At 39.3% G+C, this 25397-nt stretch overlaps 3 protein-coding genes across 3 annotated transcripts; 1 reads left to right on the top strand and 2 right to left on the bottom strand.

Moving 5' to 3' along the window:
• Window positions 1-572: 572 nt before the first annotated feature.
• c1galt1c1 (C1GALT1-specific chaperone 1) lies at window positions 573-3220 on the bottom strand. Its single transcript, XM_083891588.1, has 2 exons — window positions 3184-3220; window positions 573-2037 (listed from the first exon to the last, which is right to left on the bottom strand). The coding sequence occupies exon 2, from the start codon at window positions 2021-2023 to the stop codon at window positions 1064-1066; it is 960 nt and encodes a 319-aa protein (XP_083747714.1). The 5' UTR covers window positions 2024-2037; window positions 3184-3220; the 3' UTR covers window positions 573-1063.
• A 4548-nt stretch (window positions 3221-7768) lies between these two features.
• clic2 (chloride intracellular channel 2) lies at window positions 7769-15844 on the bottom strand. The gene is made up of 6 exons (XM_083891757.1): window positions 15650-15844; window positions 14003-14112; window positions 12724-12849; window positions 12526-12626; window positions 11471-11652; window positions 7769-8257 (listed from the first exon to the last, which is right to left on the bottom strand). Exons 1-6 carry the CDS (start codon window positions 15701-15703, stop codon window positions 8096-8098), a joined length of 735 nt encoding a protein of 244 aa, XP_083747883.1. The 5' UTR covers window positions 15704-15844; the 3' UTR covers window positions 7769-8095.
• Window positions 15845-19162: 3318 nt separating this feature from the next.
• Window positions 19163-24129, top strand: LOC310928757 (protein eva-1 homolog C; the record flags this gene model as incomplete). The annotated part of the gene is made up of 8 exons (XM_083891398.1): window positions 19163-19235; window positions 20911-21116; window positions 21207-21330; window positions 21939-22091; window positions 22498-22641; window positions 22737-22808; window positions 22898-22978; window positions 23501-24129. The coding sequence occupies 8 exons, from the start codon at window positions 19163-19165 to the stop codon at window positions 23875-23877; spliced, it is 1230 nt and encodes a 409-aa protein (XP_083747524.1). The 3' UTR covers window positions 23878-24129.
• Window positions 24130-25397: the final 1268 nt, after the last annotated feature.

Here is a 25397-nt window from a genome sequence, read left to right as displayed (position 1 = left end):
GACGCATGACCATGTATACGTTACTGTAGCAAGAGCTGGATTAATGAAGTCACTGGTTTTTATTATATTTATTTTATTATATGGCTCAGCAATCAAGTCATGCTTTTATTCCCTTTTAACTTCATATAATTGCATTGCACTACATTGATAACGTTGAATATAAAACCAGAAGAAAGAAAATTATACGCATTCAGTGGCCACTTCATTTGTTAGGTACACCTGTTCAACTGCTTGTACGCGCACATATTTAATCAGCCAAACACATGGCAATAAAAGGAATACTATGAATAAAAAATGAAGAATGACCCTAACCCACAAAGTGGCAGGTAAATATAATAACAACTGTTGGTGTTTCAATACAACCTTTTAAAAATCTTAGATCGACTACTTAATTACAAAAAGCCAGACACATGGAAGGGATAAATAATTTCAAAACCATTTAATAACCAACACAGCCAATGACAAGATGACAAAAGACAATCATTTAAGATAGAAAACAATATTATAATCACAGTAGTGCTGGGCGCGATGACCAAAAAGTTATACCACAGTATTTTTCAGAAACTTTATAACACATGAGCATGAATAAGTGTGTGTGTGTTCGTAGCTGCACACATTATTAGTTCTCTAATACATGCTTACTTCTTCAGTGTGGTGTAGCGATGAAACGGGTCCCCCTTGAAACTGTGTTTTGCTATGCCATACGGGAGTCTTGCGGTAGACGACAAATTAATATCATAAAAATTAAATAAATACTGACAACCGGCATACCGCCCAGCACTAAAACACGAAAACTTCACACATAATCGCAACACACGTTCCAAGTTTGATCAATTTCCCAGTTCAATCTTCATTCAAAAAGGACTAAGCAACTGCCTTCATTTACCCACACCTCAAAAGGAATGGGGCTTATGGTGCCGAGTGCAAAAAAGTACAAATATACATATATATGATCAAGTTTTACCAACAGCTTAAGAAAAACCATCTCCCGAAACGTAGCTTTTGCCATCACAGATGCAAAAAAACGTTAAAATGCCGCATTCCAGTTTCAAGGACTGAGTCTCTAGTCATTGTCTGATCCTTCCGGAGGGTTAAATGCTATGACATCATGAAAATCGTGCCCAAACGGACGGAGTCTGTAGACGCCAAACATCATGACCTGCATCTGATTTGGGCTCATCCCATTGAACGTGACTGCCATGTCAGAGCAACAGCCCCCCAACACGTTGGTGGGGTTGTTACTTATGCTGTCCTGTATCATGGTGTAGACGCTCTGGCTGCTGAACACGCCCTTCCCGTGTATGTCTTCTCCATTCTCTGCAAACACGCCAGTATATTTGAGACACATGGCCAGCTGCTTGTCTTCAGTCATTCTCCACAGGGCTCCCACGCTCACTGGACATTTGTCCTTGTCCTCAAACACATGCACCAGCCTTTTCAAAGCTTCATAGCTTAAAACAACTCCAGCATCATAGGCCACATACTCAAGCTCGCCTGACTTCATAAGCTTGCCCAGATAGAAGGGTTCGTTGGGATCCTTTGTGAGCAGCAAGTATTTTAGGTTCTCGATAATGGCAAATGTGGTGGGCTGGGCCACAAAGAACCAGCGCAGGTCCCCCGCATTTTCATAGGCATGCTTCAGAGCTTTACATAACCTTGTCCAGTCATCTTTTTCATTCAGGTCTATTGCATCAAGTGCCTTGGAGTTCTCCGAGGTGTAAAACACAGATTTGTCACAGTGTTTACTCCAGGTGTCCAGAGCTGCTGCCCAGTAAATGATGACCTTGGGCTGGACCATGATGACGCAGTAAACCTCAATTTGTTTGCTCAACTGCTGCTTCTCAGTGTCTGATAGAGCTCTCAACTCTTCTCTGCTTGGGGCTTTGACGTGATGATGATGATGGTGCTCGTCCTCCATCTTGTGATCTGTGCCGGGGATGAAACTGGTCAGGAGCGACAGCACCAGGCAGAAGAGTCCTCCCAAGAGCATCCCCTTCACAAATGAGCTCCCTTCAGACAACATGTTTGAAGCGGACACTGCAGAGGAAGAAGAAATACGTAAGATGATTAATTGATTGAACAAAATAGCTGAAATAATTGTGTTTAAAAAAAGTTTCACACAAATACACAACAAACAAGCAAACATAATGCCTTGTTCTTCCAAGTTCTGTCAGATGATCAGACATAATAACTTTAAACAAACGCACAACAGACTTGGACATTCTTGGAAAAGAGATTATTAATCTCTAGAGATGAAACGATTAATCGATTATTAATCGATTACTAACTTAATCGCCAACTATTTTGATATTCGATAATCGGTTTGAAGCTTTTTTCATAAAAAAACAAAACAAGATTGCTGTTTGTTTTAGCTTCTTAAATGAGAATATTTTCTTGGTTTCTTTGCTCCACATAACAAAGAAATAATTCTAAACTGAATCATTTTGGTTTGTGAAGAAAACAAGTCTTTCGAGAACATCATCATTTTATGAACCAAACGATTCATTGATTAATCAAGAAAATAATTGACAGATGAATCGATTACGAAAAATAATCGTTAGTTGCAGCTCTATTAATCTCAATGGATAATTCCTGGATAAATAAAGGTTAAAAAAAGAAAAGAATATACAACCTCCAAACATAAGGAGGAAGTTTAATCCACTATTTAATCCTTTTTTAATCCACTATTAACCACAATAACAATGTGAAGAAAATCAATAGCTTAGATTGGCCCTGGCACATTAGCACAGAAGTGGATTAGGGCCTCATATATGGAATATTCTGGAAACAACATTTTAAAAATAAAAAAGCCAGTCAAGTCAGAATTCTTCCTCCTTCCACCTGTATTCCTACGCAGTAGCAGTCGCCGATATTTTAACCTAAAAGGACTGAAAACACACCTGAGTACTTACTGTGTGCTGTCACAGTTTCGATGACATATCATTTCCCAGTGTCTCCGGTATTTTACGACGTTTTTTCTGACTTTTAATTGCGACACAGCGGACACTGACATTGGGACACCTTTTTTTTTTTTTTTTTTTTTTTTAAACACACCAACGAAGGATTAAATTGTTGTAGCAGTGGCTAACAGTTAGCTTGACTCGACACTTCGCGGCTTAACTGTTATGTCTCTTGAACGGCGACGCGACACAAACACAGAATAAACGGAGAGTTTTGCTGTACCTGGGCAGATTCCGAATCTTCCGTGACACACGTCGCTCCTCCACCTCCGCGTCTGTGGCCCCACTCTGCTCCACTGTCAGTGGCCCGTCTGTACCCGGAAGGACGACTGATTCTGCGCATGCGCCAGACAACACGCATGCGTCTTACGGCAAAAACATGAGGTTTTTTTCCGAGAAAAAAGAGAGAAGAAAGCAACATATATTTCCATGTTTGTATCAAACTGTGTAGAATATATATCTACGTCACGTGTGTATGTATAATATACACTACTTGATTGTTCCAGATCTTTTACTCTAGACTAAAACTAGACAGAAACACAGTAAATAGCAGAGTAGGTGCTTTTATTGTCTTTGAAGGAAGTGACTTTGATGTCAATTTTATTATCATTTTTTTTTCAATCCCAACTTCGTTTGTTGTTGTGGGATTGAGACCTGTCTCTCGGATCCGCAGTCTGACGTTTGAATAACGCATTTATCAATGGAAATTAGTAAACACTACATTTTTTGGATGAAGTGAACCCCCTCACATGCCTACGTAAATCATGCATGGGATTGTAATTGTGACAGTTTGTTTATAGTTTTGTCATTGCCCATTTCCAAATGACACTGTTGTAGGTAGGGAGGTGAATCTTTGGGCTGATACCCATAAAGTCACAGTTTGGACATGCCCCCCCCCCTCCTCAGCTGCCACATGCATCAAGTGTTGCTGTTTCTTCTAGGTGTGGAGAGTCTGGAGACAGACGTATAAATCACCCCAACACCGCAGACTCTCATCTGAGGAGCATTACTGACCTTTCAGTTTGATTAAAAGCCCTGCGGCCTATGAAGCTTCACCAAACAACAGGCACACAACTTTAAAACTCCTTCACACTGACATTTATCTTTTATTTATGACAGAATTTGGTGTCGAAACAAATGGAATGGAAAAACACACCATAGACAACTAGTAGCACCAGCCATAAAGGTAGAGGTCAACTAAAGCAAAGGAAGGTTCAACTTTTATATCTTTAAAATGTTTTCTGAAATAAAAACAGGCACATAATGTCAGTTATTATTTAGTAATTTACTATAATAATAAGAATAATAATAATTAGCACATATTTTATTACACTTTCAGATTTCAGAATAATAGCATAATAACAAAAACGAAAGTTAGTGTCATCCATGTACATCATGAACACAGTCAAGTCATAGCTCTGTCAGGCTATGTCTGATAGTTTTGCTTGACAGAGCTCGCTTTCAGATTTCAGAATAACAGCATCATAACAAAAAAAGAAAGTTAGAGTCATCCATGTTCTGACGTCATGAACACAGTCAAGTCATAGCTCCCTCAGTCAGGTCTGATAGTTTTGCTTGACAGAGCTCGCTTTCAGATTTCAGAATAACAGCATCATAACAAAAAAGAAAGTTAGCGTCATCCATGTTCTGACATCTTGAACACAGTCAAGTCATAGCTCCCTCAGTCAGGTCTGATAGTGTTGCTTGACAGAGCTCGCTTTCAGATTTCAGAATAATAGCATGATAACAAAAAAAGAAAGTTAGAGTCATCCATATTCTGTCGTCATGAACACAGTCAAGTCATAGCTCCCTCAGACAGGTCTGATAGTTTTGCTTGACAGGGCTCGTTGTCAGGTTTCAGAACAATAGCATCATAACAACAAAAAAAGACAGCCTTTGCACCTTTAACAACACGACCTATGACGTCTACGGTCTCGTGTAAACGTGTCAGACGACGTGAATCATCCTGAAAAACTGACGCAGAAACTTCACGCTTTGGTATTTCCAGCAGCTCGGTGATGTCGCAGAAACAGGTCTGTCAGGACATAAACCATCAGAGCTGAGCCGGACAGCTGCTGATTACTGTGCTGCAGAGTAAACATTTGTTAGGCCCTCGCTGTACAAGCACAGATAGGCCCCCGGTCTCCATTGACAGCCTCTCTTAAATTGCGTCCGTGACGCCTGATCCATCGTGTCCACGCCATTAAGAGAGAGAATGGCTGTGATGATAATGTATTGATCAGATTGTGATGGATGACCCCCCCTGAGGTATATAAGTCAAATTCTGAGTCTGGCAGAAATGTAGACCGACTCTGACCAGCTGACCACAAGAGCACGATGCTTCCTCTGGCTTTGCTTTACCTCGTCGCCGTGATTTGTTCTGCGAGACGGACGCACGCTCTTCCTCTGTATCCTGACACCAACCTGGAGCCACATGCAGGTGAGACTTATTTCACTTGATTTTATCATTTTACCACATACTGTATAATATTTATTGTATTGTTATTCTCAAAAAATGAGATTTCATGCATTTTGTGTCAGTAGTCAACATTTCCTTCAAGAATACATGGTTTTAGGTGTGATTTCAGTCAACAAATCTTCTTTCATCAACTCTTTTCTTTCCTCCAAGACGTATTTTAAGATTTTGTTCTAAACTAACTGATTTTTTCCTTCAATCTCAAACAGATTTTATTCAGAAATTAGTGTCAGAAGTCGAGGACCGACCCAACACTGCTGCTGCTGCTGCTGCTGAGGAGGAGCAGAGAGAGGTGAATAACCTGTATCCTCTGCTGATGCAGCACAATGGAGGCAGAGACGCTTGGCACAAAGGTATATTAAACAAAAAAAAAAAGAAAAGAAAAGAAAGGATACCCATATTTTAGACAAATGGGTTTTAACTTTTATTATTTCTTTACGCACAGAAATGAAGGACTCGGCACAACAAGACAAGTTTGCAAACATGGTAAGGCTCTGTCACAGAAAAGAGGATAAAAACTCTGCACACACTTTATAAAAGTGAGTTTCTTGTGAAAATCACTGAAAAACGTTTCTTCATAATGAATGAAGCATGAGTGAAATATATATATATATAAAAGTACTATACTAGTACACTATACTATATATAGTATACTATACTATATAAAAGTGTATTATATCAGTTTTTGAGCTGTAAGTCTCAGGATTTGAGGTTACATGCAAGAACCAGACTGGGATTTAAGAAAAATCAGCAATCAGTTCTAAAATCAACAAACTAAAATAATATTGGGATTATGTGACAATCTAGACCAAGATTTCAATCATATAATCCCATTATCCCCGTTTTTAATTTTAAATCTTAAACTTCCTTTAGACTCTTTTCAACAGTTGCTTCTTGATTGTCATTTTTCTTAACCTTTGTGTGAATCTGCCTCTGTGTATAAAAAGTGTTGTAAAATAATAATAATAACAATAATTCTATATTTTAGGTGGAGGACCTCAAAGAAGCGGTTCTGAAGATGGCAGCGGCCGACAAACTCCGCTCTCAGGTTTTCGTCAGATCGGATCAGAACCTGCCGAGAGCTAACAAAAGAGGTGAGTGCCATCTTTTAATGCTGTGATTTACAGTGTGACTGAATATTCATACAAATTTAAAAAAAAAATATATATATATATGTGAGAATTCATTGCCATGATATCTAACAGCATCATACACGTGATGTAGGATTCATTTTTGATTGGAATAAAGACGAACTTTATGGAAAAAGATAAATAATTATCAGCAGCAGAAGAGGGAACGTTTAACTCCTTCAATATATACACAAGTTACTATATGGATAAAGAATGTGATCAATATATACATGGCTTATTAGAGCACTTGTCATAAAAATCAGAAAAGTATAAAATATTTATAAAAATCTTTCAAAAACAAAAGAATATTATTGTTATTTAGTTTTGTTATTTAGTTTATTCTGATTCTAATTCTGATTATTTGGCAAAAAACAAACTGAATTCACTGTTATTTTATAATATATATCATATATATATATATGATATATATATATTATAGTCATTATATATGTGATTATAATGACTATAATATACATATATATATATGTATATATATATACATATATATACATATATATATATATGTACCTATAATGACTATTATATATATTATAGTCATTAAAATCACATTTGAGAAAAAAATGGACCACTAAAAGTGATGTTATATAATGTATAATTTGACATTTTAATCAATTAATTTGCTTTACTTTACTGTAAAACACACAATGAACCATAATAATTATATTTTATCATTAAAATATAATATAAAATATATAAAGAGCTTCTATATACTGGTGTTTTAACCATTATAGAAACATAAATGAATGATTTTTGATTATTACAATGCTGGTTTTTTTTGTATTTATGGCAGCTGTGGTCTAATAAACGTGTAAATATTTATATTAAGTGTTCCTGACTCTTCTCCCTGTCGTTTTCCTGCAGCTTGTTTCTGGAAATACTGTGTGACCAACTAGAATCACAGCAGTGTTTGTGACGAGGCCTGCACACAAAAACACTCATTCACCCTCATCACCGTTAACACCAACATCAGCAGTTTTGTTTCCCATCATCGTCTGAACCCTGGATCAACAAAAGTATATTTTTTGAAGTTGTAAAAGTGTTTTGTTGTTGTTGTGGCTGAAAATAAACTTGAAAATAAAACATGTGACCCTTTTTGTGAACACACTGACACACAAGGTTATAACAAATCAGTTTATTATTATCATTATTAATGTGATTTAATCATATCAAACTGTATTTGTGAAACATGTGTGATATATTTTAATGAGTTTTTTTTTTGATCATTAAAAAAAAAAAAAGGAAAAATATTTATATTTACACTATGAACAAAAAGAAAATCAGCTAAATTACAATTGCACATTTGGCCTTTTTCAGTGTGGCATAAAAACACCAGTGAGCGATTGGGTATACAAACAAACAATAACATAAAACATTTCAGCAAATAGTGTCTAATTCGTTGCTATGGTTTTGAGGTTATAGCGCCCTCTACAGATCATCGTGAATGGTTACACTTGTGTGGGCTTGGTGGAAACCAGGACATGAATTACAGAGGATATTATAAAGGTTCATTATTTCCTTTTGTTGGCCACAGCGAAGTAAGCTTTCTCGATTTCCACGTCAGCTGGACACGTCTGTTTGAACTCGTCTCTGTCGGACGCGTTTTCAAGGTATCGCCACACGCCGGTGAACTGGCGAGGTATTTCAAAGTCACAGTACTTCTTAGCGGCAACCTGGAAATAAAAGGGAAGGAATAATTTATGATTAGGCTTCATGATTGAGGAATAGAAGTACGTGGATTATTAATTCAAAGTGTCGTTGTGCTTTGACCGTGAAAAAACACCTTGAATTTCCTGTTTAAAACGTACATAATTTGTTTGAAATTACACAATGAAATACATAATACACATATAATGTGTAATGTACATTAATTTTTTATGAATTTTTGAAATTCAGGATATGATCCATTTGTCCTGATGCACTTTGACAGTGAGCTGACTTTCTTCTCAAAAACAAAAAGTATCTCGGAATGACTTGAAATTTACCATCATAATAGTCGGCATCGCCCTGAACAAGGATCTGTTGAAAATATTTGCAAACCTCTTAAGGAATAATTTTAATGAATTTTTGAAATTCAATAAATTATCCATTTGCTCTGATGCACTTTGACAGTGAGCTGACTTTCTTCACAAAAATAAAAAGTATCTCGGAATGACTTGAAATTGACCATCATAATAGTCGGCATCGCCCTGAACAAGGATCCGTTAAAAATATTTGCAAAACTCTTAAGGAATAATTTTTATGAATTTTTGAAATTCAGGAAATGATCCATTTGCCCCGATGCACTTTGACAGTGAGCTGACTTTCTTCACAAAAATAAAAAGTATCTCGGAAGGACTTGAAATTTACCATCATAATAGTCGGCATCGCCCTGAACAAGAATCTGTTGAAAATATTTGCAAACCTCTTAAGGAATAATTTTAAAGAGTTTTTGAAATTCGAGAAATGATCCATTTGCTCTGATGCACTTTGACAGTGAGCTGACTTTCTTCTCAAAAACAAAAAGTATCTCGGAATGACTTGAAATTTACCATCATAATAGTCGGCATCGCCCTGAACAAGGATCTGTTGAAAATATTTGCAAACCTCTTAAGGAATAATTTTTATGAATTTTTGAAATTCAATAAATTATCCATTTGCTCTGATGCACTTTGACAGTGAGCTGACTTTCTTCACAAAAATAAAAAGTATCTCGGAATGACTTGAAATTGACCATCATAATAGTCGGCATCGCCCTGAACAAGGATCCGTTAAAAATATTTGCAAAACTCTTAAGGAATAATTTTTATGAATTTTTGAAATTCAGGAAATGATCCATTTGCCCTGATGCACTTTGACAGTGAGCTGACTTTCTTCACAAAAATAAAAAGTATCTCGGAAGGACTTGAAATTTACCATCATAATAGTCGGCATCGCCCTGAACAAGAATCTGTTGAAAATATTTGCAAACCTCTTAAGGAATAATTTTAAAGAGTTTTTGAAATTCGAGAAATGATCCATTTGCTCTGATGCACTTTGACAGTGAGCTGACTTTCTTCACAAAAATAAAAAGTATCTCGGAATGACTTGAAATTTACCATCATAATAGTCGGCATCGCCCTGAACAAGGATCTGTTGAAAATATTTGCAAACCTCTTAAGGAATAATTTTAATGAATTTTTGAAATTCAGGAAATTATCCATTTGCTCTGATGCACTTTGACAGTGAGCTGACTTTCTTCCCAAAAACAAAAAGTATCTCGGAATAACTTGAAATTGACCATCATAATAGTCGGCATCGCCCTGAACAAGAATCTGTTGAAAATATTTGCAAACCTCTTAAGGAATAATTTTAAAGAGTTTTTGAAATTCGAGAAATGATCCATTTGCTCTGATGCACTTTGACAGTGAGCTGACTTTCTTCACAAAAATAAAAAGTATCTCGGAATGACTTGAAATTTACCATCATAATAGTCGGCATCGCCCTGAACAAGGATCTGTTGAAAATATTTGCAAACCTCTTAAGGAATAATTTTAATGAATTTTTGAAATTTAGTAAATTATCCATTTGCTCTGATGTACTTTGACAGTGAGCTGACTTTCTTCACAAAAACAAAAAGTATCTCGGAATGACTTGAAATTGACCATCATAATAGTCGGCATCGCCCTGAACAAGGATCTGTTGAAAATATTTGCAAACCTCTTAAGGAATAATTTTAATGAATTTTTGAAATTCAGGAAATTATCCATTTGCTCTGATGCACTTTGACAGTGAGCTGACTTTCTTCCCAAAAACAAAAAGTATCTCGGAATAACTTGAAATTGACCATCATAATAGTCGGCATCGCCCTGAACAAGAATCTGTTGAAAATATTTGCAAACCTCTTAAGGAATAATTTTAAAGAGTTTTTGAAATTCGAGAAATGATCCATTTGCTCTGATGCACTTTGACAGTGAGCTGACTTTCTTCACAAAAACAAAAAGTATCTCGGAATGACTTGAAATTTACCATCATAATAGTCGGCATCGCCCTGAACAAGGATCTGTTGAAAATATTTGCAAACCTCTTAAGGAATAATTTTTATGAATTTTTGAAATTCAATAAATTATCCATTTGCTCTGATGCACTTTGACAGTGAGCTGACTTTCTTCACAAAAACAAAAAGTATCTCGGAATGACTTGAAATTGACCATCATAATAGTCGGCATCGCCCTGAACAAGGATCCGTTAAAAATATTTGCAAAACTCTTAAGGAATAATTTTTATGAATTTTTGAAATTCAGGAAATGATCCATTTGCCCTGATGCACTTTGACAGTGAGCTGACTTTCTTCACAAAAACAAAAAGTATCTCGGAATGACTTGAAATTTACCATCATAATAGTCGGCATCGCCCTGAACAAGGATCTGTTGAAAATATTTGCAAACCTCTTAAGGAATAATTTTAATGAATTTTTGAAATTTAGTAAATTATCCATTTGCTCTGATGTACTTTGACAGTGAGCTGACTTTCTTCACAAAAACAAAAAGTATCTCGGAATGACTTGAAATTGACCATCATAATAGTTGGCATCGCCCTGAACAAGGATCCGTTGAAAATATTTGCAAACCTCTTAAGGAATAATTTTAATGAATTTTTGAAATTCAGGACATGATCCAGATCTGTTAGATCTGCTGCTTAAAAGGTGGAACTGCCCCTTTTTTTTGGCATTGGTGCCTTTCACACAGAGCGACAAGGCAACATTCCTCTCACGAACAGTTTGTGCAAGAGGAGTTATGTCTGAAACACGACTCTGAATACGACGCAGACGAGACACTGTGATCCAACACAATCCTAACCTGGAATAATCTACGCCTACGAGTTGAACCTGAATAGTTCAACATTTCTCCACAGCTGCAGTGTCTCACCCTGATAACGTGGAGTTTGGGCAGCAGGTTGCAGTCGGCTAAGGTGAGGCGGTCGCCGTCCAGGAACTTCCGCTTGGAGATGCCGACGGTTTCTCGCGAGTTGTGGTCGATTTCCTCGGGCAGAGGAGAGTTCAGGTAATTATCGAGACGTTTGAACTCCCGCAGCAGGTTTTTTTCTTGGACTGGAGGATCAGAAAACACAGAAAGAAGTTTGTACTGACGCAGATTTAAAATCACATTTCGTCGACTTCTGCATATCTATGTTCAACTGGGGTTAGCATTTGGAGGGTAAGAGAAATATGTATACATTCACAAATAAATCAAACATTTTACATACTGTATCTTTAATATTTACAAACTATAAGACAAGCCTGTAAAATAGAATAAAAAACAAATATAAAACTAATTTAATAGGATATTGGAGAGGTGCAGACGGACTGACAAGTGACAAGTGAATTAAAAAAAACCTGCAAAAAGAACTAGAAAAAGAGAAGTGCTTTTTTTTGACCATGTTTACAACAAAACACTGGCATGTTTGGGCCTATACCTTGAAATAAACCACAGAACTTTGTAGAGTGTTTATGTTATTTGTAGAAATTTGACAGTAATTATAAAAGTGACCCACTTTGAAATATTTAGATGTTATGTAGTTTGTGCTTTAAAAAAGCTTGAATGTTAGTAATGTGTGGATGCAAAGATGGACCGGACTCCAAATGTGAACTTTTTGGGGAGGTTCTCTATATCATGCACTTGACGTAGACATAGGATGTGACACATTTTTAGCAGCCCATATATTAATATTAATCATAAAAACAATATTATTTTACATAATAATATTATTATTTTTTTTCAGGAGCCACTGTAGTAGGGTTGAAGGGCCACAAGTTCCAGACCTGTGATTCAGGAGGAAAATACTACATATAATCACTTTAAAATACAAAAATAGTTTGCTTTTCATTGCCTTATCAATGTAAAGGTATAGGAAGAGATGATTAAGTTGTTATATTCAGTTACTTTTCCTTGTGTTTCGATAAACCATAGGAAACCTTTCTTACTGGCATTATTGGGGCTGTTCTTGATGAAAGCGGAGAACTTTGCAAAAATGTCAGCGCCCACGTCAAAGGACTCTTTGTTCAGCGGGCTGAGGTGAGGATACCTGCAGAGGAGACAAGAGGAAGGATCAGCCATCAACACATTCACACTTCTGTTTTTACAGTATTTGTACTGCCATAATGACTGTGGCGGCAGCTTACCTGGGAGGGGCCAGTGTTTGCTCAAGGAACTCCTCGATCTTGATGAAGTCTGTTTTCAGGGTGCCGTTGAAGAGGAGGAAAGGAGGGTTCGTGCCTGGAGCCAGGTCCTTGAGCTCTGCCGGTTTCCTTGAAAGGTGGACACAGAAAAGGTTGGGACGAGGGAGGGAGAGGACTTCACGACGATAGACTATCAGTGTTGTCAATATTATATGTTCCACTTAGGATGAATGATTTTAAACGTGTTGGTTTAGTTATGAAAACCCAGCAGTGATTGGAGTGGCTGCCTATTTCAGAGGGCCGCTCTGTGTGCGTGTGTGTGTGTGTGTGTGTGTGCTCTGAATCACTCAATTATCAGCATCCTTTCAAAGTTTCCTAAACGTTATTTGCTCAGGGGTAATGACTCTGAGAACTTCACACAATAAAGGTCCGATTAAAGAGGGCTGTTTGTCTTAAAGCGACACAGAGCTCTTTGTACATGTGTCACACACTCCTCCCCTTTAACTTCTCACACACACACAGTCATTGACAAGTGAGAAATGGTTTGAATTACTCAGGAAGATTCTCGATTTCTCGCCCGTTTGCTTCTTAATAAGAGTTCTGTGTGTGTGTGTGTGTGTGTGTGTGTGTGTGTGTGTGTTCTTGTACTTGCGGCATACTGAGGACGAGTGAGGGTTTGTAACCAACAAAGTGAGGTCATTTTTATGGAGTGAGGACATTTTGGCCGGTCCTCAATTTGTATTCATTGAAATCACTTTCCTTAGGTTGCTATAACATGCTATACTCAATTTTTGGTAATTTTGGACCAAAAATTTTGGGTCAAATTTTAATTTTTTTTATTTTGGACGACATAGTATAGTATGACGTTTATGTAAAATTTTGGACGAACATTTTTGGGTCAATTTTTTTTTTTCAAATTTTGGTTGACATAGTATAGTATGACGTTTTATAAAATTTTGGACCAAAAATTAAAAATAAAATAAAATAAAAAAAGTTTTCCAGCCGTTTTTGCTCTGGGGCTCCACCTGCAGACATGTTATGGTACTGCAACCAGTAGTTCTTTGTAGATGTCATTCATGAAGTAGATATTTGTAATTGTGTTGATTTATAAAGTGGAAATGCTGGTCCTCAGTATGCAGCAAGTACAAGAATGTGTGTGTGTGTGTGTGTGTGTGTGTGTGTGTGTGTGTGTGTATGTGTGTGTGTGTATGTGTGTGTGTGTGAAAGTCCCCACGTCCAGATGCTCAGGAAGTGTTTGTGCCATGAGCGCAGAGCTGCTTACTTCCTCATGTCAACAGTGGTCACTGTAAACTTCACTCCCTTCAGCCACAGCACCATGAAGAGCCTCTGGCAGAAAGGACAGTTCCCCACGTTCTCGCCGTCGTGTCCGGCCTGAGAAGCGCAGATAAAATGTCACATTATTCTCTTTAATTTGTCCTAAAGATCCACTTGTTCTGATTCTGATTCTCTCCTGTGCGGTTATAAACACGTGGGAGGTGTGTCGGGGATATTTAAAGGCAGTTTCCTCCTCGAAATGGGGGAAAAACTGTGTTTTTCTGAAGCAGAAAACAATGATCGTTCCTCCTTCAGTCAAAGAATAACAACACAGTCAATTATTCTCATAGAATCAAATGGATACCACACACATGTTAAAAAAAATTATAATTATTCTTGGCACTAAACAGTGATTTCCTGCCTTCTGAGTCCACACACACTCGTTCCAGCCATTATGCTGCGATAACACAACAGTAATGGCTAAAAATTCATATTATTTAGCGAATCTTCTCATCAAACCCTCATTTAATAAGGAATAAAAAACCCCCAAAGTTTCATTTATGTTGTGTTGAATGTTTCTTTTACTGAGTTAATCCACTCGTCTCCGTGTTTTTGAGCTTCTTTTGACCTTGAAGCCTTGTGTGCTGATATAAAACAAGCAAAAATAAGACAAAATATTGAAATAATGCATTGCTAAACTGTCACTTCTTAATGCACTGTCTATCTCAGAGGTGGAACGTAATTCATTTATATGAAATGAAATGTAAATCAAATAAAAAAGCCACTGCATAGGAAGAGCCACAGATCGCTGATTTAGAAGGACATTGAAATTGAAAAGTACTGCGTGTGTAATCACTTTAAAATAAAATGAATTCCTTTTTCATTTCCCTACACACTACAGAAAAGTGCTAAGTAGATCCATATAAGGTTCTTCAGCTTGTCCTCATAGGAGAACCCTTTTTGGCTCCAGGTATAACCTTTTTATAAAGGTTCCACCAAGAACCCTTTTAAAACCCTTTCTTTGGGAAAGGGTTTTTCAGAAGCAAATGGTTCCAGGTAGAACCTCAGCCCTTGTAGAAGAACACTTTTGGAACCCTTATTTCTAAGAGTGTAGAACAAGTTTTTGATGTTTGATGCTTGGTGGAAGCAAAAAAAAAAAGACCCCGTCTCAGTAACAATTTACTTTTTTTACTTTGGCATTTTTAGACCACTATATTTACTTGTACTTCAGTAAAAATGTGATCAAAAATGAGCTGTACTATTACTTTTTGAGTAGTACTCTTTGCACCTCTGCTGTATCTGAAGTGTGCATTAAAAGGAAAAGTGGGCGTGTCCTCTCCAGGCTGCTCTGTGCTGCTTCTGGACGCTCGGTGATAAGGTGGACTTGTGTCTCAGTGGACACAGACGTCACTGATAAAAAAAAAACCTTCAGCGGTGGGAGGAAAACAAACACCTCAGCCATCTGTAAACATGTGTGCTATCTGGAGACAGCGCCCATCAGAATGAGAGTTGACCTCTGATTGATGATGCTCATCATGATGATGATGATGATGATGATGATTCCTGCCCCGTTTACAGCACTCATGAGAGAGCGTCAACAGCTGACTCTCCCTTCTAAGTGGCATTAAAAAAGAAGAAGAAAGAAATGACTGACCTTAATGAACAACTCAATGGTTGGCTCTTTGTCAGAGTTCTGCCGCAGCGCCATCTCGTCCAGAAATGATCAATATTACTCAAATCCAGTCAAAGTGTCCCTGAAAATATCCACAGAGCTGATCAGTTAGTGCTCCTGCTCTGGTTCCAAGTGCTCATGGATGTCAAGAGTAAAAAAGTGTGACACCTCCCAGCTGGTTGTGTGTTTTGTCTGAGGACTCCTTGGAGGCTATCGCTCTGAACATACTTCACAAGTCAGAAGGAGAGGGGAGGATCCTACAGAGAGAGAGAGAGAGGGAGGGATGGGCGGGCGGGGTGCTCATGCTCTTATAAATCAACTTCTATGAAGAAAAGTGCTTAAAATAGCAGACCCCTTTTGCATATATTGCTGTAACTGCTAATACAGTCACCTGATTCATTTAGGGACTCAAAATTCCAGCACGTGAAAGAAATAATTTTACCTTTTTTTCACATGAAAAAGGGTCTGCTGTTGCTGATACAAAGCAGCCACTGTGGCAGCGAAACACCTCGTTTCAGCCTCACGTCTGTGCGCCTTAATGAAGTACAGTGTTTTATTGTACAACAGGAATGTTTAGGAAGGCATTGGTTAAAGGTTGCATTGTCTTAAAGGTAAATTAAGTCAATATTTCTCTGGACTCTCTCTCCCTCTGTTTGTATTTATTTTTTTCGTCTGTAAAGTGTGTTTGGGGTTTTCTGAAAGGCATCATTATCATCACATGTAAACATGTGGGAGGTGTGTCTGGGATATTTTAAGGCAGTTTCCTCCTCAAAGGGGGGGGCGGGGGGGCAGAGGCATTGTGTTTTTCTGAAGAAAACAATGCTACCATGCTCGTTCCTCCTTCATTCAAAGAATGACAACACACCAGTGTTACTATAGTATTAGTATTGTTGTTATTTGCGTAGTCAGCATTGGAATCTTGAAATTTAGTGATACCGTTTTCTGCTCTAATACATGCAAAGCTTTACCAAGTGATTTTTACCCCTTTTATAGAATAAACTCATCATTATTAGCTACCAATTCGACACAATATTTCACTGATGTTGCGTTCGAAACCATACAGTGGTCAAATTTCTGCAAATAACACTTTTACTTCTTAGTTTACATCATGTACGTTGCTGAGTAAGATGTTTACCTGTAATGGAAATGTTCTTTCAGATTATAACCAAATTTTTCATGGGAAATGTTTATTAATGTGCTTATAAAAACAAAGGTATGAGTGACAGATAACTGTTTTCTCATGTGCTCAGAGATTTGAGGGACTTGAGTGTTTTCTTTGTAAATATGATCACTTACAGGAAACAGTGGAAGGGGAATTTTCTTACAAAACACTCACAGCGTGGTGCAGACTTCCCCAAAACACTGGGCAATATGAAGCAACAGTTTATAAGGAAGGAATTTAGAAAGAGAAAACACTTCACAGCATACTTGGCTCTGTGCCTCATTTATCTTACAAGAGAATTTGGGGAATTTGTATCACTGACAAAAAAAAAAGAGAAGTGAATCCATGATGCCAATATTCAAACAGAGAAAGCATCCACTTCTTTTCTTTCAAATGTCAATAAACCCTAACCTAAGTCCACAAACCTCCTTGTCCATGTGTTGTCTCAGCCTCTCCTTAAAAACAACCAGAGCACGCGCTTACGATGAAATTAGTCACTTGTATTGACATTGCCAATGGGAGGTAAATAGAATTTTTTTCAGCAGTATAAGGTGGGAGTGTCACACCCTGACTCCCTCTCACACACATTATTAAAAACATGGTCTTCTCCTTTAGAATCATCAGCAGATGTAAGTATTATTATAGCGTTCACTCCACTCCACGGTTACAGAGGGAGTGTTTCTTTGAGCTGGTGTCATAAACGACCTGGGCGCTGGTCAGAATTCCATTTTTTTTGATTCACCGTGACTGCAATCAACTGATAATATCCTGGAGCTGGTGAATGATTTCACATGTGTTGTGGTGTCGGTGTTTGTTTGTTGCTATGGCAACAGCTATTATTGTACTTCACAAAAACTAACATTTATGAAACAGTTTTAAAATTGTAAATGAATTCCATACATAATCCTTTTGGGTTCATATGAAGTGCATTTCTTTTTGAAAGGTTTCATTTGAGACGGCATTTTAATTCATTCATTCATTCATTCATTCATTCATTCATTGTCATTAATTAAGTTGGTTCATCTTATGTGGCCCGTGAGTGATTCATTGGTTTTAAAAATATGTGTTAAAATAGGTCTAAAGCGTGCGTTGACTATATAAACTACATTTCCCACAATGCATGGCGATTGTGTTACCCGCAAAGGGATGGCATCCTGCCACTAGATCACAGTTTATCATTGTATATGGCATGCGACGAGTGAAATTGAATAAGTAATAAATACAGAAAGTTATTTAGCAATATTTTATTTTATAGTAACCTTTATTTTACATTATATTTGGTTACATTTAATTTCATTTATTCTGTATGACAGTTGCATCTGCAATTATGCTGATGTGGCCCTCAGTGAACATGAGTTTGACGTGAATCAAACCTTTAGTCTTCTATTCGGTTTATTGGGTTTTTTAATTCTTCTCATTGTCCATGTGTCCTAATACATCTTTTAAATGGCTTTTTTGTTGGGTTTTTATGACACTCAATACCTATTATGACCTTTTTGAACCTTGCACCTGGAAACTAACCAAAAAAAACACACCCCTGAACTATTACAACCTTTCAGCGATCGCAAAGTTCTGAGAAAGAGAGCATGAATTAACCACAGCCTTTATAGTAAACTGAAACCAACCGATTCAGACGGAGCAGAGAGCTCCGATTTCCTGAGTAATCCTGGAAAATTACTGGCCGTCTCACTTCCTCTGCTATGGAGAAAAAAGAAAGGAAAACACACATATCTCCACAGGTCACACACACACACACACACACGCACACACACGCACACGCACGCACACGCACACGCACACGCACACGCACACGCACACACACACACACACACACACACACACACATGCAGCCACTGGAAGTGACCTCCTGGAAAAAGAGTGCCTTATCTCCATGAACAAGACTCTCTGTTGACGACTCCATGACAATGAGTCTTGATTTTGCCAATGCACACACACACACACACACACACACACACACACACACACCCCCCCCCCACACACACACACACACACACTAACAGGTTAGGCCAAGATGTTATCCTTCCAACACCATAATTATAAAACATGCTGGCGAGTCACTGCTCGATGACGTATTGTTGTTGTTGTTTTCACAGCAGGGAAAGCACAGGTGATATGATGCAACCTGAAATTGTAAAAAATCAAGAACTCAAAAGGTTTTTTTTTTTACTGCAAAAAAAGGGAGGCTGTTTCTTGTAAACACAATGACACCATTGACCCATGTCGCCATCTCCCAGGCAGTTAATTGAACAGCAACTCACACACATAACAAAACAAACCCCCCCCGGGCTCCTGTCGTGCAGATATACCGCACAATGACAGTACCGTGGATTCTCTGCTTGGCTTTTCTGACGATGCACACGACTCACGCCGCCCCTGACTTTGCTCGTAAGTGCCTCGTTCTTTCTCTCGATAGCTGCGTGAGTTTGTCAGATCAAAAAAAATTAAAATGCTGACCAGTTACCTTTTCAGGTTTTGTGTAAAAGGAGAGGAAGACATTTCAACATTCCTTGATTTATCTGCACATCCTGCTCTGCAAAACAGCTGGTGCAGCTCTTTGCTGAGAGAGAGATTGAGAATCAGAATGAAGAGGGCGACACACTGGATCGTGACCTTAGATCCTCACAGGGCAGGACGAGATACTCCCATGGTGACAAATTAAACACAGTGGGGTTGGATTTATACGTTGTAGAGCCTTTTTTTTAACCTCTGGACAGTATGAGCCATAACTTTATGGTGAGAAATGACATTTTCAGACACGGCCGATGGTATCTTTTGTCTTACTTATACGCCACTGTTGTGAGAAGTGCAGTGTATCTCTATCTGATGAGAGGCTGCAGCCTTTCAGGGACTAATAATAGTTCATTGTGACTGAGCGCCTGGTACTGTCTCCTCTTTGCTTTGTTTACGCTGCTACACACACACACACACACACACACACACACACACACACACACACACACACACACACACACACACACACACACACACACACACACACTGGTTTCCATAACATTTCATTGACTTACATTCATTTCCTGGAGATTTACTCTAACCTTAACCATAATTACTACTGGCCTAAGGCTAACCCCAACCCCAACCCAAACCCTAATCCTAACCCTAACCCTAACCCTAACCCTAACTCAAACTCAAACTCAAACTCAAACTCAAACTCAAACTCAAACCCTAACCCCAACCCTAACCCTAACCCTAACTTTTGGAGACTTTGTGGAATAGCATGCCTTGACATGAAAATCCGCCTGGAAATTTAAGTTTTTATTTATGTTTTTTATAGTTTGTTTGTCCTGTTACAATATATTTGTTCAAGTTTACACGTTTAGAGTAAAGGTTTTTACAATTTCAAGCTTTGAAAACTGCTCGATCTCTGGTTTTGTGTCTGTGACAGTGTGAGAAATCTAACCCAATTAAACATTACTAAATGCCTAACTTTAACCTAAAGAAAAATTCTACCCCTACCTAGCCCTAAAAGCAAGTCTTAAACCCTTAAAAAGAAAACTTTAAATGTGTGAGGACAATGTCCCAACAAAGATTTGAATCAAAATCTGTCCTCACAGCCTCCTACAGACACGTACACACACACACACACACAGGAAGCACACATGGGAGGGGAGACTTCATTTCACTGTCTCTTGTTTCATTGTTGTGTATGTTTGCATATGTGGTCATAGTCCAAAAAACGTCTTGGACAGCTACACCCAGACACTGAGACACCACCCAGTGACAACCAGGAGCTGCACGGACTAAAAAAAAAAGCAATGTGAACAATAATGGTCGTCTAAAATTATGTATTTATAGCTCCGATCATGGCGCAAATGAAGGCGTGTTGAACATAAGGACACAAAACATAAAAGGAAAAGGACGAGACAATGACATCAATGCAACACTGTCTGCAGACTTACTATAACCCATGAACTGGACAAGCTTACAGGATGTTGTCCTGTAAATAACTCAGTTTCTCTTGTTTTAGTACGGTAAACATTGGTGAGCTTAAACGCACACACACACACGACATTGAATCAAGTTGAATGATGTGCTCTTTCAGACTACCTTCAATCCATTCTGAAGAACCACACAGCTCACGCATGCGAGGGAAGCACGCTCACCATCGAGTGTCCCTTCAGGACGTCCGTGGCCGTGCTGTCCGCTTTCTATGGACGACGTGTTCCCAATCAGTATCTATGTCCCCCTGCGAACGCTAACGCGACAGCGGAGGAGGACCCGGCGTGCACCTCGCCTGCTGCTATCGAGGTATATGAAGTGTGATGAAGTGAAATATCAATGTTGTTCGTCTTTCCTGTGAGTGACAGCATCAGCATCATGTTTTCCCTGCCTTTGCAGAAAGTTCTGTCCGAGTGTCAGGAGCGGCGTTCCTGTCACATCCCGGTCTTCAGTCCAGTTTTTGGACAGGACCCGTGTCCACTCACCAGCAAGTACCTGCTAGTCTCCTACAAGTGCAGACCAGGTAGGGCCTGATGTTTGGACGACTTGAAGACTCACATACAGAGATTACAGTAGCCAAGTCTGAGCATAATAAAAAACATGAATAACTCAAAGTCTTTTGGAGAGAGGTAGGGCTTTACCTTTGCCAAGAGGGACGTAGAGGAGGAAAAAACATATCTGTTATCTGTTTGTTCAGTTTAAAGCAGCTGTCAAAAAACACACCAAGGTTTTTTGGCAGGAGAAACGGGCAAGAGAAGCCTCAAGGGCCAAGAGTGTGGACACAGGAGTTGTCCACTTGCTCAGGTCGTCCAAAAACAACAGTCTCTGTAATGTTTTCGTTGAGGTTTAGGATGCACGCGGACAATGAAACGCGGAGTTTCCACATGGCGATGACATACGTATAATCCAACAAAAACAGCAACATGAGTAATCCAAGTAGACTCGATGTCTACTGTGCTGGATTATCTACAGTATAACAGGAAAATGTGCTGTGGCCAAGAGGGAGGGAATTGGGGCTGGTAACCAGAGGGTTGCTGGTTCAAGATGGTACCCTGTGTATGCAGAGGTCTAATTTTGTGTCACTTATTGGTTCGTATGTGCAAAAACAACTTGTGTCTACTGTCTTTGTAGAACACCATCGCACAAGACTGGTGTGTGAAAACGAGCGCCTGAGGCTGGCGTGTAAAAACGAGACCGTCCTCGCCATCTACTCGGCCACGTTTGGACACCTTCTGCACGGCAGCCCCTACTGTCCTCAGGAACCTGCGTCGCACACTGACATGGGTCTGAAACAGGGTGGACAAATAGTGGGACAAATTTGTCATTTGTGTATCGACATGGCGGATAAATAACTAATGTGACCTAGTTATCTATAAGAACAAGTGGTTCCCAAAACGTTTTCCTGCCATGCCGCCTTAGGCAGATGAAACTGACTCTTTGTGAACACATTTTTCATTGTCCTTGATAGGTTAATTATTCTGTGGAAGTCTAAGGAGGCAGAAATGTACCTGCTGCTCCTTTGACAAACATATCCATTATTTGCAGCGTTGCCTCATGTGCGTGGATCATTGGCCTCAAGCACCTCCCAGTTTGGGAACCACTGAACCATAAAAGATGTGTATTTTGCAACTGTTCTATTCAGAATTTTGTGAATTCACTTTATTTTCATTTATCGATTAATCTCTGACAGAGTGTCTGTCACCTCTGGCTCTGAGGAAAGTGTCACGCAGATGTCACGGTCGAGCCAACTGTTCAGTGCTGGCCGACACTCAGACCTTCGGGGACCCGTGTTTCCCCGGCACCAGGAAACACCTGCGGGTCTCTTTCACTTGTGGTAAGTGACAGGATGTTAGTGCGCGTGACCGAGCCAATTTGACTATGCACCATTATATATATATATATATAAAAAACATCTCATTTAATCCTTAGTTCCTCAGTATCTTCTAGAAGATGTGGGCCGAGGGTCGGTGGATCCGTTCTTGATTTCGGACTACACGCACGGTAAGAGTGCAGGACTGGATTATGCAGGCTTGAAAGCATGCAGCAGAGTTTTAGACTGGTGTCTGAGCCCAGACTCCTCTCACCTGCAGGTGGATGGTACACTGGCCCCACCTACAGGCCTCATAATGTGCTCTTAACCAACTCTCTGGAGATCTTTGAAAAAATATGGGGTATGTGCACTGACGCTTGTAGACTTCAGGATACAAACTTTGTTATTGCTTTATCGATCATATTTTAAAGTTTTTGAATATATGTTAAATTAGTAGTTAATCTAGAGTTCCTCTAACCCTCTCATCTGCTCAGTGTCGTCCTCCTCTAAGCCTTGAGGCTTCCTTTGATGGTTGTGTATAATACGTGTATAAGTGTCAGTGTGCATTGTTGTTTTAGGAAGCTTTAAAAGGGTTGTTTCATCTGCAGGATGAACAAATGAAAGGTAGTAGGTATAAGATGAACCAAAAATCAAAATCCCCTACATCAACACATCTCTGCAAACATTTACCTGTCTTGAGTTGTAGGTTTTGTAGTTTCCTTTTTATTTAAACACAAACATAATCATCCCAAACTCCATATGTCAAACTTACTGCAAGTGTGATTGTTGGTTCCTCTGATTGGAAACTTGTTGCAGACATCCACCATGTGATGATACTCTCTGTACTTTTGGTCATCATGATGTCAAACTAATTTTCCCTCAGGTCTACCAGAGAAGGTGGCTCTGTACTTTGTGTCTGGCATCTGTGCCGGTCTGGTTTTCCTGCTCTGTCTGTTTGGCGTGCGCTCCACGCTAATGAAAGACGTCAAAGACCTGGTTTTCGAGCTGAAAGAATCTCACAAGCAGCGCAAGGAGCTCATGGCGGACCTCTACGACGACGAGATCTCGGACACGTCCTCCTTCTGCCGTCTCACAAGGTCCCACCAGCACACAACGGACATCTTCAGCCCGTCCACGCTGGCGCTGGAGATGGTCGATCGTGGGCTGGAGCAGAGGCGGGACCTGCCCAACGGAGACATCTGGCCTCATGAAGACTCCAGCCCTTACGCCATTCACATGATTAAAACCTACAATAATTGACAGTGGCTATAACATTTAAGATGTATTGCATAGATATCTGTTTACTTATCTCTGCTTGTTTTCTGTGCTACCAAATGCAAGAAGACCTAACATACTAGACCACATGTGTCAAACTCAAGGCCCGGGGGCCAGATGTGGCCCGCCACGTCATTTTATGTGGCCCACGAGTGATTAATTGGTCTTAAAAATCTGTGTTAAAATAGGTCTATGCTGCTTTAAGGCGTGCGTTGACCATAAACTACATTTCCCACAATGCATGGCGATTGCGTTACCCGCAAAGTGATGGCATCCAGCCACTAAATCGCAATGTATAAATGTATATGCATCATGCGACAAGTGAAATTGAATAAGTAATAAATACAGAAAGTTATTTAGCAATATTTTACGGATTATATTTGGTTACATTTAGTTACATTTATTCTGTATGACAGTTTTCTGGCCCTTTGAGGGTAACCATTATGCTGATGTGGCCCTCAGTGAAAATGAGTTTGACACCCCTGTACTAGACAGTTAATCAATTTCACTACATTGTTCTTTGAATTAATTTCATTTTTATTAGTCACCCAAATTGATCATAGGACGCAATGACGTAAAAATTGTGAGACCAATATATAGTGTAAACGGTGGGTAAAACAACATATTTTACAGATGACGGATGAAAACAAGTAAATCTCGCACTATTACTTCAACCAAATCAAATCCACTTGTTGTTTACCTCAGTAAAAAAAAAATGAATTGAATTTTCATGTCTGACACTGTCACCAACAACTGAATGTTATATTTATATGGTCTTTAAGGAGAGATATGAAGGCAATTACATTGTTGAGAATTGCACAGGTGTTCCTAATAATGTGGTCAATAATAAAATTGTACCAAATGTGGTTGGAATGGTGTATATAATTCATGTTTTCAATAACAGTACAAAGGAAGTAAAGAGCTGTGTATCACATGGTACAAAAATGGCACGACATAGCATTGCCCCCCCCCCCCTGTGCACGCCACTGCCCACATGAAATACCACTCCGAGGCGGCAGGTGTCGTTGTCTACCCTTACACCGCTGAACGAAACGAGGGCGACGAAAGCCAAGTAACTCGGGAAGGAAGAGACGCTGCTGACGAATCCGCATATCAAACTGTACCCACTCTCAGCTGCCGCTCAGCCCAGCTAAATGGCCAACTATGTAGTCCGACCCGCCTGCTAACTCACTGACACCGAGCGGCGCACACGGACACCCGCTTACTTTCGGCCTTCTGACGGAATGACACACATTACCCGGGATATTTCGACTCATGGGCTCCGTGGAAGAAACTGACCCCGTCCGGCAACAACAACATCAGCTGGCTAACAAGCTAACTAGCTAACAGGCGTTAGCAACCGACCGCTCTACAACTGTCACACCGGAAAGGCCGCTGCTGCTGCTGCTGCTGCTGCTGCTGCTGCCGCCGCCGCCGGGTGGGGATTTAACTTTCTCTGAAGCGAAGCAACAGAAAAATCACTGTCGACACTGAAACTGGTATTT

The sequence above is a fragment of the Microchirus variegatus genome, assembly GCF_963457635.1.
Source record: "Microchirus variegatus genome assembly, chromosome: 6".
Lineage (NCBI taxonomy): Eukaryota > Metazoa > Chordata > Actinopteri > Pleuronectiformes > Soleidae > Microchirus > Microchirus variegatus.
This window is presented reverse-complemented; position numbering and strand designations above follow the sequence as displayed.